Source organism: Montipora capricornis, chromosome 12, assembly GCF_036669925.1.
Source record: "Montipora capricornis isolate CH-2021 chromosome 12, ASM3666992v2, whole genome shotgun sequence".
In the NCBI taxonomy this organism is placed as follows: Eukaryota; Metazoa; Cnidaria; class Anthozoa; order Scleractinia; family Acroporidae; genus Montipora; species Montipora capricornis.
This window is the reverse complement of record NC_090894.1, coordinates 22,501-35,000: the sequence shown is the minus strand read 5'-3', so window position 1 is coordinate 35,000 and position 12,500 is coordinate 22,501. Positions and strand designations below refer to the sequence as shown.

The 12,500-nt window shown below is 39.8% G+C and overlaps 1 protein-coding gene across 1 annotated transcript; it reads right to left on the bottom strand.

Moving 5' to 3' along the window:
* Positions 1-700: 700 nt before the first annotated feature.
* LOC138027523 (uncharacterized) lies at positions 701-1,598 on the bottom strand. Its single transcript, XM_068875076.1, has one exon. The coding sequence runs from the start codon at positions 1,485-1,487 to the stop codon at positions 837-839; it is 651 nt and encodes a 216-aa protein (XP_068731177.1). The 5' UTR covers positions 1,488-1,598; the 3' UTR covers positions 701-836.
* Between the last annotated feature and the right edge of the window lie 10,902 nt (positions 1,599-12,500).

Below are 12,500 nucleotides of genomic sequence, written 5' to 3'. Positions count from 1 at the left end.
CTGAGCCCATTTGCCAAAACAACATTGTGGGAGTGGGAGGGCAAGGCATTGTAAAGTGTTTCAACAATTTTGTCCTGGACTGTGGTTTGTTCTCTAAGCATGTGGGACTGTGGGCCTTTACGCTATATCGTTTGTTATCGATCTTCATGTGAGAGTGGAAGAATGGCCGAATCAAGCCGATTTTTGGCATTAAATCGTCCTCGATCTCGGAGTGATCAGTGACTTCAGAGGTTGTGAGTTTCCAGCATTGTCTTCTTTTAATGAAGGATGGGAGAAAATTTCAAAACTAGCCCAGAACGCTTCAAAGGACATAAGGACACAAGTTGAAGTAAGAGTATGTTTATCTTTTTTTTATTTTCCTCGCTGTAAACTAGGATTAGCCGATGTTTTTTCTGCATTTCATGCTTCCCATATAAACCCTACAAACCGTTATGTCGACTGAGCATTCAAATTATGTGTTTGGGTTGCCTGTGCATCCAACAATTAACATCTATTCTTATGAAAAATTGTTTCCAATGTAACATTCTACAAAGAGTAGTTAATCAATTGTTTTATAAGGTCCACAACACCTCATTGATGCATCCCAGCAGGACCATTCTGAGGGAACGACCAAATGGTTTTTCAAATTACTATATAATACAATACATACTTAAGGAAGGTGCCTGCTAATTCAAAGGTATTTTTGCCCCGGTTTAGGATTATGCAAAGACAGGCAAAAATTAACGATAAAAACCGACGTTTCGGTGTCTTCATGACGCCATTGTCAAGGAGAAATAAAAATTACATAGTTTGCGGCGAGGTGTAACATGAAATTAGCATACAGTGTTTGAAGCTAATTATATAAATACTTTTGCGCGAATTGAATCGCTTTGCACGTTCAGAGTGGGTTTTAGGTCTCTGATGAAAAGCATTTCATTCACCAAACAATCAAACTTATTTCTACACTTTTTCAGAATGCTAAATCGCCTCAGTAGGTCTTTTGGGACTTCGCCGTGCTGTTCGTGATAGTGTTTATATACTGAAGATGCCTTTTGTTTATGTCCATCCACACGTGTGTGTAAGTGTCCACGCGTATAGCCCACATAACCTGCATCACACAGGTCACATTGAAAACGATAAACGACGCGTTGTTGGTTGACGATCTGTGGCTTAGTTTCGCGTACTTTAAGATCTTGGCCAATTTTTCGGCTAACGAATACTGGCTGGACAGTTGTCTGCACCTTTATGCTGAGATTCTTGAGCTCTTTCTTAACATAATTTGCTGATTCCTGGTCTTTAAACGGTATGACCACACGAACAATGGCTCTTGGTTGTTTGGGCGTCTGTGAGGGCTGCTTATCAACGATTCTAGAATGTAAGAAGGTGTTAATGGTGGAATTTACCAAGCGTTCCGGGTATTTAAGGTGTGCGAAAACTTTCTTTAGGCGATCACACTCTTCAGAGAAAAAGGTCCAGGAGGAAGATAATCGGTGTGCGCGATCAAGCATGGTTGTCAGTAAGCTCCGTTTGTAGCGACTGTCTACATGGCTTTGATAGTGTAATAGTAGCCCCGTGTTTGTGGGTTTCACATAAACCTTGGTTTCAATCCGAGGTGCATGGTTGAGTAATTCGGTGCCAAGGAAAGGAAGCTTGCCGTTCTTTTCCACCTCCATGGTGACAATGGCGTCATGAAGACACCGAAACGTCGGTTTTTATCGTTAATTTTTGCCTGTCTTTGCATTACCAAATCTTTATTGTTTAGGATTATGCAGGAAATATAGATCTTGACAAGTGTTATTGAAAATCCAAAAAGAAAGTAGGGGGTAACCACGCATTTTTTCAAGATACTTCATAAATAATATTTGTAAAAAAGCTTTAAAATACAAAGCAATGAATGGCGTTCTTTCTCAAATTAAAGCTTAATTATCTCAAAAATGCATGGTTCTCCCCAATTTTTTTTTTTTGGATACTAAGACTACTTACTAAGATCTACTTTCTCCGGATAGTTTTAAGCCACGCAAAAATATCCATCACCGATAGGAAACTCGAGTATCTCGAGATGCGCAAAACGTATGCGCAATAACAATAGTAGGCACCGTCCTTAATTGACCGCTCCGTATGGACGCTTTTCAGGGCCAATGAACCACAACGAAACGACGGAACAGAACAACAACAACTGTTAAGAATCCCAACTGGGCGGAGGCAAACCAATTGACTATTTACAATTGCCGATGGGAAGCTGAACCAGGGACTACCAGGATCAAATTCAACGAATGTTCAGAGTGGATCTTGAACCCGGGATCTCCTGATCTCAAGGCAAGCGCCCTAACCACTGGGCCACACTGCCTACCTTATATTGGTCCCTTTTCCCTGTTAGCGCAACGTAAAATCAAAATTATCTCGAAGAAATATTGTAAGGATTTAGACATTAGGTATGCCTTCACTTCCTATAAGTTAAGTAACATGTTTAGTGCGAAGGACTCGATCCCCAATGCGTTCCGTTCCCAGGTGGTTAACAAATTTAAATGTGCAGGATATAAATTGTTATACCTGTTATGTCGGTGAAACCACTAGACATTTTGTCACCAGGGTTAGTGAGCACTTACTCCCGGATCGCAATAATTATTCCCATATCTATAAACATCTACTATAGGGTTCTAATCTGTGTAAGAATCTACGCTCTGTCAATTGTCTTTCCATCTTAGACTCGGCTCGTACTAATTTCCAACTTAAGAAGCTCTTTATATTGAATGGGAACGACCCATATTGAATAAACAACTCAAACATGTTAAGATAACACCGTTACTTTAATTACTATTTGTATTCAGCATTTCTCACAGATTTGTACTCGCACCTTTTTATTCTCCCACTCCGTTGTATCCCTTAACTATTATGTATTAACTTTTTTCACTGATTCGTAACTATCATTCTATACAATTTGTAATTTATACCAGCCTGTTACCTACTTTATATAAAGTAACTCACTTGTAAACATCCTTCAACTGAAGATGGACACTGAGTATCCGAAACATGTCTTGCAAATTTAAAAGTTGTGTCGTGTTTTAAATGTTTGTTTTCAATCTTAATGCTACGAAAATTAACACTTTCCATTGCATACCTCTGACCTCAATGATGATAGGTTTCACCTCCAATTGAGGGTTGGTATTTTTAACACTCAAGATAACGGAGATCACAAGATTCAATATCCAGCAAATATCAGTAATATTAATTGGATCAGACCAAATTTGGCGAGGGTTTGTTTGCGAGACAGATATAATGTCTTTCAGCACTAGATGTTTGACGCTGGTGACGATTATTTTGTCCTCTGGGTTAATATCCGAGTTTACTCACCTTGGCTCGACCAAAAATCTCCTTGGTTTGATCTGAATGATCGATCGGCTTTGTAGAAAGCTTTCACGAAGGTTTAAGGAAATGTTATTTTCACAGCCTTCCCAAACGCGATGAAGCGGCTGAGTATAAAAGATGTCCAAGATCGATGGTAATGGCAGTCCAGCATCCGCTGAATGGCTTCATATTAGAACTAAGTGTTGTTGTGAATTCGCTTACCTCGGCAGTAGCTTCGTGGTATCGGCAGGGGCACCCAACGTCAATTTTCGGCAAATATCTGTTCGGAAGCCGCTTTGAGATCTAGAAATTTCGGGACATTTGGGGTAAAGTGTCGCGCTTGCCTGCCTCTCCTAGGATTTTTGAACATCTAAAAAATGGTATAACTGCCCATTTTAGACGGATTTTTACCCTAAAAAGGTCAACTAGAATTTTCGGGAACCTTATTTTCTGGCTGAAATTTTCGAAAAGGTAAGTTTTGAGCACTATAGTTTTAGGATCACCACACGTTCAGCTAGGAAATCCGAACAGATTAACAATAGGGGATAAAAATATGCCTAAATCTACCGTTTAAATACTAAAATGTTTGTAACAATGCTATGTTTAAGTGGTTTTGAACTACATTCTCGTTGGGTGCTCCTGTATCGGCGAGAAATTTGACGTTGAAAAACTCAGCAGTAAGTTTATATTCTTAAAGTTAAATGCTTTTTTCCTCCTTAAGAGTGAAATCAACAATAACGATAGAAGTTTGTGCTTTTCTCGTGTAAACTAGCACTCTTATGAAATTCTTGAAACAGTCGCTGGGAACGAGAAAATCTACGACACCTTCCAGTTTACAGCGAAGGAGCAACCGGCCGGAGGATAAGGATCGATTGACAGCGAAAAATATTCATTGCAAGCAGACAGCCCGCCAAATATGCAGAAAGCCCGCCAAGATGCTCGACTCCCAGGGGAGTGAGTCTGCCACAATTTTCCTACCATAATGGTAATTCTCCATTGAATTTATTTCCTTAGTTCTTTATTCAAACATTTCTTTCCTTTCTCATTTTATTCTCTTCTCTTCCACGAGCTTACAGACGGAACACCCAAGCGTGGGAGGTGTTGTTATTTATTTAAGCAATTTAATTCCTTTATAATTTTAGACTCTTCTATCCTTCTGGCTTACAGGCAGCACACACAAGCCTTGGAGGTGAAGTTATTTATTTTAGATTATTACGTAACTTGGATGACTAACAAATTACAGTTGAGTATCATTTAATGATGAAATGGTATATGAAATGAATCATATGAACTGCGGATTTGAAATCAAGTGAAGTTATGATCTTCGCAGTTATGAACGCAATTTTTACAATTGCGTAGAGAAGCATGACTTCAACGGGGTTTTGAACCCGTGATCTCGCGATTCCGGTGCGACGCTCTAACCAACTGAGCTATGAGGTCACGGGTTCAAACCCCGTTGAAGTCCTGAATTTTTCAGGCTTCTCTACGCAATTGTAAAAATTGCGTTCGTAACTGCGAAGATCATAGCTTCACTTGATTTCATATCCGCAGTTCATATGATTCATTTCATATACCATTTCATTATTGATTCATTCCTCACGGGACCATTAGAACCCACAAATGACCAGCTCCCAACGTCAGTGGCTTCATAGCTCAGTTGGTTAGAGCGTCGCACCGGAATCGCGAGGTCACGGGTTCAAACCCCGTTGAAATCCTGAATTTTTCAGGCTTCTCTACGCAATTGTAAAAATTGCGTTCATAACTATTAAGATCATAGCTTCACTTGAGTATCATTTGTTAAGAACTTTGCGAGTACCCATTTTGAATTTCTCAAGAATAGTGTGTAGCAGTAAAAATGCGACATACTAGTACCTTGTCAAAACAAAATAAGTTCGCTCTCTCCGCGATTTGTTTTGCAATTTGTTTCACTGCGCAAGTTCTCAGTTTCGAAAAACCTTCGCAATTTGTCTTCCAACGCAATGTCTTCATAACGGCAACCAGCTGAGAATGTTCTTCTCAATAAATCTCGCAGCTAAGAATGCGCAAAAATCATGTGCCATGTGTACTTGAAGCTATATAGACTAAATTCAATTTCCTTCTACTTTAAAGACGCTACAGTGGGACAAGATTTCACTTCTTTTTAATATTAAAGAGCGCAGACCATAATAAACAACGGTCTTACGAAAGATACATTTTTCTGCGGTGAGATAGTGCTAAGAAACACTTAAAATTGAAAAGCTGTAAACACAAATCAAAGTGTCTAATTCTTCAATTTCAAAACAGCTTGTGTAAGCATTCGTAACAAAGCGTGCGAAACCTTTGGAGGTCAAATTAAACATACCTGTGACCATCGATTACGGGTAGAGCCAGGAAACTTCGAAAACACTCGTGCGGTACCTAAAGCTAACTTTGAGAGAGCCGTGCATTGAGGGATGTTTCTTCCTGCGAGTATTAAAGGATAGAAAGTTTGACATTCGTGTTCTTCAACACATTGCTGAGAAGTGTTTATCCAGGACTCCAGCGAAACGCCCAGAGTTGCAGAAAGTCTTAAAGTGTTTTTAGTCAGAACTCAGTAAAAAGAACGGGAGAAATTACCCAATGGTGTTCTCTAGGTTTTCGAATTTTCTTCCCGCGATTTTTTCAGTCCGTGGACAATAAGTTGTGAAAGTGATTGGAAAACGTCGAATAATGCGCCGATCAACTTAAAACTTTAACATCCCCCCCCCCCCTTCTTTGCCCGGGCATTTGAACTTTTGAAGATTGGATCATTCAAATTCCCACCCCGTCGGGCCAAAATGGTGTTCAATGCCCTACCCTATCGTCGGATTTGAAGGATTTGTCTGTCATATCCTATTAAAGAAGAATCGTCGTCGGCTCCTGAAGACCTTTTTGGTAAGCCAATCGCTCACAAATGCGACATCCCTTCCTCTAAACTCTCCCATCTCGTCCAAACACGTGTTCAATTTTCCCCACCCCACGCAGGCAAAGGTCAAATTCCCCACTACCCGGACACAGAAGATAGTCAAATGCCCGTGGTTTGCCCCCGGGGGGATGTTGAGGTTTCGATTTGATCGGCGCATAACCTAGTTAAATAATCCACAAAAAGGACAGTAGAACCCTGGTAAGTTAACTCTCGAACCCGGATAACTCGAAAACCCCGCTAACTCGAACTAAATTTCGTTTCGCTTGATCAAAATTTACCCAAAAACTCGAATTTCAGGCATTAGCAGAAAGACTCTTCAGGAGCTCACTACGACAGCAGACTCCATTCATTTTTTGTGCCTAAGCAGTAAGAACTTTACAACAAATAGAACGACCCCGACGCAAAATGATTTTAATGAATTTTGTGAGTTCAAGGAACCAAGCTATGACTAGCGAATTATTTTGAATCGTCGAGATTCCGTACGAGTTGACAACACTTGCAAAAGCCAACCACAAAAATTTAGAAAACGTGGCGTTTCACGCCGCCTTGGTCTGAAAATCCGACTTCCAGCTTGTTATGACAGAGACAGTGTAAGTAATTTTTTAGATCTCATGATACTTTATCTGAATGTCGAACTAGACTCCTTTTATAATTCTCCTTAAAAAAGTAAATAATGAAAAAACAAACTACACTTGTCGGTGCAACCTTACCATTTCTTTTAAGTAAGTGAATGTTTCAGTTTTATTCTTTGACAGACAAGGAAAATGTTCAAAATCGATCGTGATTTTAAAACAAGTACGAGAAGAAAGATAATAGAAAAATGGTAGATGTGACTTACAAGCAATGTTTTTCACACCTGCTGGGCTAAGAACATTCCATTTCAAGTTTAGTTCCGAATCATCAATCTTCATGACGGCGGCTAGTGTGTCAACTTCAGGAGGGAATCGCACCATTGATTTTTAAGTCTACCTCACCCACTCTCTCGAAAACGAGACAATTGAAAGCCCCCTTAAATTCCTGCTTAATTGTCAGTAAGTCGGTCAATCTCTGCAAAGACGTCAGTTGTTAGTTGTTCAATCAATCACTAGTAAACTTTACTTACCCTCGAATTTACAGAGTAGCACTCACGTGCTATTATCTTCGAGCCAACTACATTATTAACTAATTATTATAAAAAATTAATTCTATATAACAAACTACCTAGACGACTAATTATCTTGATGTGGTTGTTGCTGCTATGGTTCTTACGAAAGAGGCAGTCGCAGAATAAAGAAGAGTCAACCGAAGAGTGATGGAGTTGATTTCTGTTCCCCGGCCGGAAGTTTTCTCTAACACGAATACGGACCTAATTGGTTTCAAGTTCCATCGACAAGTTTCAAAGCATTCAACCCCGTCCACAAAGATTCGCGTAATTCGGTTCCATGAACTCTTTTTACGTGTGCTTTTTTTCTGAGCAGTTGAATTTAGATCATTGTTGGCTCCTTTTCGTTATTTACAGTAATTTTTACTATGCACTTACCACATACTAACAGGCGCAACTTCATGGTAACTCAGTAAGCTAGAACATGTATCTTCAGCAAATTACTTGTTCCCAACTTTGCAGCCTAAGATCACGATTTAAATGGTTTCGAATTCACGTCTCGTGTAAAGCCACAGGAAGATATACTTTCTGTTTCTGTTTGCCACGTCAAGCGTTTCAAAAAGCAGTCAGGTAGATAATATTTTTAACATTTCAATAAGTCTGTATGGAACCCAGAACGCTTGGAAATGTTACGTAGGCGCGGTTTTCATTTCTTGACTTCTAGTTTCCTTAAAACCTCCGTATCAGTTCCTGCTTGGGCAAGCTGCAAAATTCTCGTGGCAATGAGGTACAGGTTCAAAAGATTTCTCTTCAAAGAAGACAATTTTCTGTTTAGAAAATTATATGAATTTATCAACTTACAAGTAAATTCGGTATTGGCGCGTAGAGAGAGTCAAGGACGAGTCGTTTTCAGACAAGAGCATGTGGTTGACTGCTTTTTCTTTTACAGACGCTAACAGCATGCAATCCAAATTTACAAAGTCGCGTCCACGTAGCCTGCCATCAGCTAGCAAGATAGCAAGCAAGATATCGGGACCTAAGCGATCTGTTAAGATCACCGATCGTTTCACATGTACCTCCGCAAATGTCATTTATTGCATAACCTGTACGTTATGCAATAAATTATACATTGGTGAGACAGGTAGACGACTAGGTGACCGATTCCGCGAACACCTTCGCGATATAGACAAGAATGACAAGGAATCATCTAAGCCAGTCGCTCACCATTTTAATCTGTCTAACGACTCCAAAATACACATGGCTATCTGCGGCCTTTCCCTTCATCTTGGTACGTCGGAAAGCCGCAAGAATCTGTAATAAAAATTCATCTTTCAAATCGGCACCCTGAACCCTCAGGGTATTAATGAACGCTTTTCATTTAACTAATATATTCCTATTTTTCACGTTGCCATGTTACCAACAATAGCGTAGCTCCTACTCTACTATAAAAACTACACGTAACCCATAATCCCTCGATTCGCTCTGACGAAGGGCTAACTCTCGAAACGTCAGCTTTTAGAATCTCTGTACGGTGGCCAATTTACATTATCAACTCCGTTGATAAAACCAAATTTTTGTATACTACTTCCCCACCGACGCAGCACCACAGTTTCTTTAGAAACTACCCCTTCATTCGTATTTGAGTAAAGCCTTGAATGATCCTTCGTTTTAATATATGCTACCTACTTGGTCAAAAAAAAAATAAACTGAAACAGCGCCGGGGCGCGCTAAAAAGTTGTTTCATGGGGACAGGACGATGGGTTTTAAAAATACTCCTCTAGTTCCAATTTTCTCCTCGCTTCGCTTCCAACTAATGTGGCGGCCTTTCAACGAACGTCAATCAGAAAAGGCATTCTGTGCAAGCCAACGTCCAGGATATCGTTTAACTTTTTCTCGTTAAAACTTTCTCCATAGAGGATATGTAACTAGACAAATAAGAACGTAGGCGTTTAGATGTCTGCTAGTAAGGCAATAAATAAATGAATTAAATATTTCTTTTTAGCCAAGTCTAAGAGCGGACCTCCGCAGTTATTTCTTTATTGGAATTTAAGACATAAACTAATGTCAATGCCAAGACTCGAGGAAGGACTCCAGTAAGAACTTCTTTATTGTGATTTTATATTTTTCACAGTTTTAAAGTACAGCCATAGCCACCATTCAATCAAGTGCAAACATGCATTTTAGAAATATCTTTTGGAATACATGCTTTTATGAGCATAAATGATAAGCAAACTTTTATGATCACAGTTTTATTACATTTAAGAGTAAATGATGTAAATCAGTAGATGTAGGTTAACAGTCCTACTTTTAAATCTCAAAAGCAGAACCGGTTATTGGCAAGAACAACAGACAAACAACCCCCCCCCCCCCCTCCTCCCCACCGAGGAGGGGGCTGCCACGTAAAAAGGAGATGGATGCTCGTCATCTCGCTTAGAGGTGTGTAAATTTCGGATTTAGGTCTCACTTTGGGTGTTCTGGACAAAACGCCATATAATGTAGCCGTGAAGGTCTCCTTTAGGGTTGCGCGCGAAGAAATATAAAAGTATATATTTTCTCTGTATATTTTAGGGGTCAAGAAAAGACTGGGCCACGCCCAGATTGTTCTCCTTTAGGGGTTTCATTTAAAATTTCCGACGAGCATCCCTTCCCTCTTTATATGAAAGTCCCCCCCCCGGCAAAAAACATACAAATGGTTTTCTGAGAAGCTTGTCAGCCGTATTACTAAGAACGAGAATTGTTGTGACAAAACGTGTTTCCAATGCCCATGTGTTATAATCGTGTTCGTTTTGCAAGGAGTTCTTGCTCTTCGCAGCAATTTTCGAAATGCGGCAAGTGACAAATGACACTCAGAAAAAAGGAAAATAGGAAAGACAGTGGCCAAAAAATAGGGGAAAATAGGAAATCTCATCCGATAATAGGGACAACATAGGAAGCTTTCCTTGAATTCTATTTTTTTAAGATGGTCTCAATGGGGGGATTGCTTTCTCGGCTAACGGTTAGAAAAGTTGCCTTTTCACGGCTAAATTTTTTTTTCTTCATCACGGTTAACTTTCATGAAAAACAAAGAAACGTTCTCGTTGAAAATGAAACTTTTTTTTTTTTTTGCTTTTTGGGGTTCTCTGGGTTAGATAGTAGGGTGTTAGTACACAATGAATACAATAAGTCATTGGTCTTTGGCCATATGTCGTTATGGCGTCCAGCCACGTTTGAGAGGGCTCTGTCGTCTTACAGCGCTATGTTAACGATGGCTTAGGGTTTTAAAGAGGGAACTCGAACCGCTTTATTCTAAATTGGAGACTATGACTACTTAATTTAGCGAACTAAGAACCTCAGTTCAACTTTTCTCGGACAAGTATGACGATCTTTAGAAACAAATCAAGCAGTCGAACGAAAATCTTCATCAACAGAGAACAGACTCGAATAAGACCAACTCCAAAGTAAATAACATCAAGAAAGATCTTACGAACGTGGAAGAGCTTGAGCGATTAGTACATACCAGTTATGATATTGAGGAACTTGGTCAATACCTCAGAGGAGACTGTTTGGAAATGTCGGGAATCAATGCAAGGCCACGAGCGAATCCACTGTTCAACCATTAGTCACGTTCGATACGGAGTGCAACCTCGACAAAAGATTTCAACATGAACATCCTCGAACCCATATATCACAAGCCATCACAAAATTGCTGTATAATGGCATACAGACAGGAAAAACATCGCCGATCATTTAAATACTTATTTCATAAACGTTGGTAATAATCTCTCTGAAAACCTCCCGACAAGCGTCAGAAATCCCACTAATTACATTAAACAGTCCTATCTGAATAGTTTTGCATTTCGTGGAATCCTTACACATGAAGTGCAGCACTCGGACATACTAATAATGGAACTAGACCTTGTCAGTGCGGTTCCGTATTTCTTTTAAAACTTTGCTTTGTCAGTCACCTCCGTATATTAGTGTTAGGGTAATGTAATCTAGTCCTTGTGGGAGGATATTATCTTCTTTTCCTGTCGCTACCCTCTCACCGTGGAATGGCCTGCCACGTTAGATCAGGATATCAAACTCAATTGAACTAGAAACTTATGACGTCACCTTGAAGGGTTAACCGCTCGCTCGGGGCTGATTTTTTTTCTTTTAGTTCAAAAATTTCCTTATTTGGATGTAAGGAAGCCCGTGCATTTTCCCGCGCGTGCAGCTTCGATCGTATTTTTGTCTATCTTTAGCAATAAAATTGGTATCCTAAAATCCCCAGCTTTGTTCCAAGGAAAAAAGTTGCAAGTTACAGAGTTCAAGGCCACGTGCTTCTGGTTGAACTTAAAACGCTCATTTTTAAATTATCGTTTTTCCTGTTCACTAAAACCAGTGTTCGCCATCCTTTTCAATTTAAGCGATCTATATGTCTTTTATACACGACGGGGTCTGCTGTCCGGTCTCGAATTCGTTTTTTTAGGATCATTATCCTAACTGTTTACAGCAAAAGACAACAATTTTAGTGAATTAAAAACACTAGTCAGCCGAACGTTTGAATGTGTCCTTTAGCAGCATGTCGTAGTGATGTGGGGATATAGATCAATTGAAGCCTTTAAGTGCTACTGTGGTTCTTTATTGACTCCGAGCTTTCGCCGATCTACGGCATCGTCAGGGAGAACGATAAAATATTTGCGCTATGGTTTTAAACGTTGGAGGTGCCACTATAAATTAGCATAGTGTAAAACTTGCCAGTAGGACGCATGAAAACTAATGACGTGATAAAATATTCTGAAATCTGTGTGAAAAACAGTTAATTAAAATAGCTGATTAAAATAGGAGATCGTTAAGTTCAGTGCATTCCTCACGGGAGTTCAGTCCTGGCTTGTATTTTCTGATGTAGTACGCTTCGTGTAGTCGCAGATTGACGGGGAATTTTCAAGAGAGAAAACATCCTAGTATGAATCGCCCACAAGTCTTACACTCTGAGGCAAGCCCTTTCACACAACACAACAGAAAGGAAATGCAACAGACCAAACTGCCCCATCGCAGACACTGATTTATGCCTACAGAGAAACACCCTTTATCAGCTCACGTCCAAAGCTTGTGGCGAATATTACATCGGAGGCACGACACGATTCCTACATGATCGAACAAAAGAACACCTGACCAACGACAACTCGTCGGTAAAAAAACACCTCACAA

Coding starts and splice junctions, on each gene's coding strand:
- LOC138027523 (XM_068875076.1), bottom strand. CDS start 1,487: ATGCTTGATCGCGCACACCGATTATCTTCCTCCTGGACCTTTTTCTCT.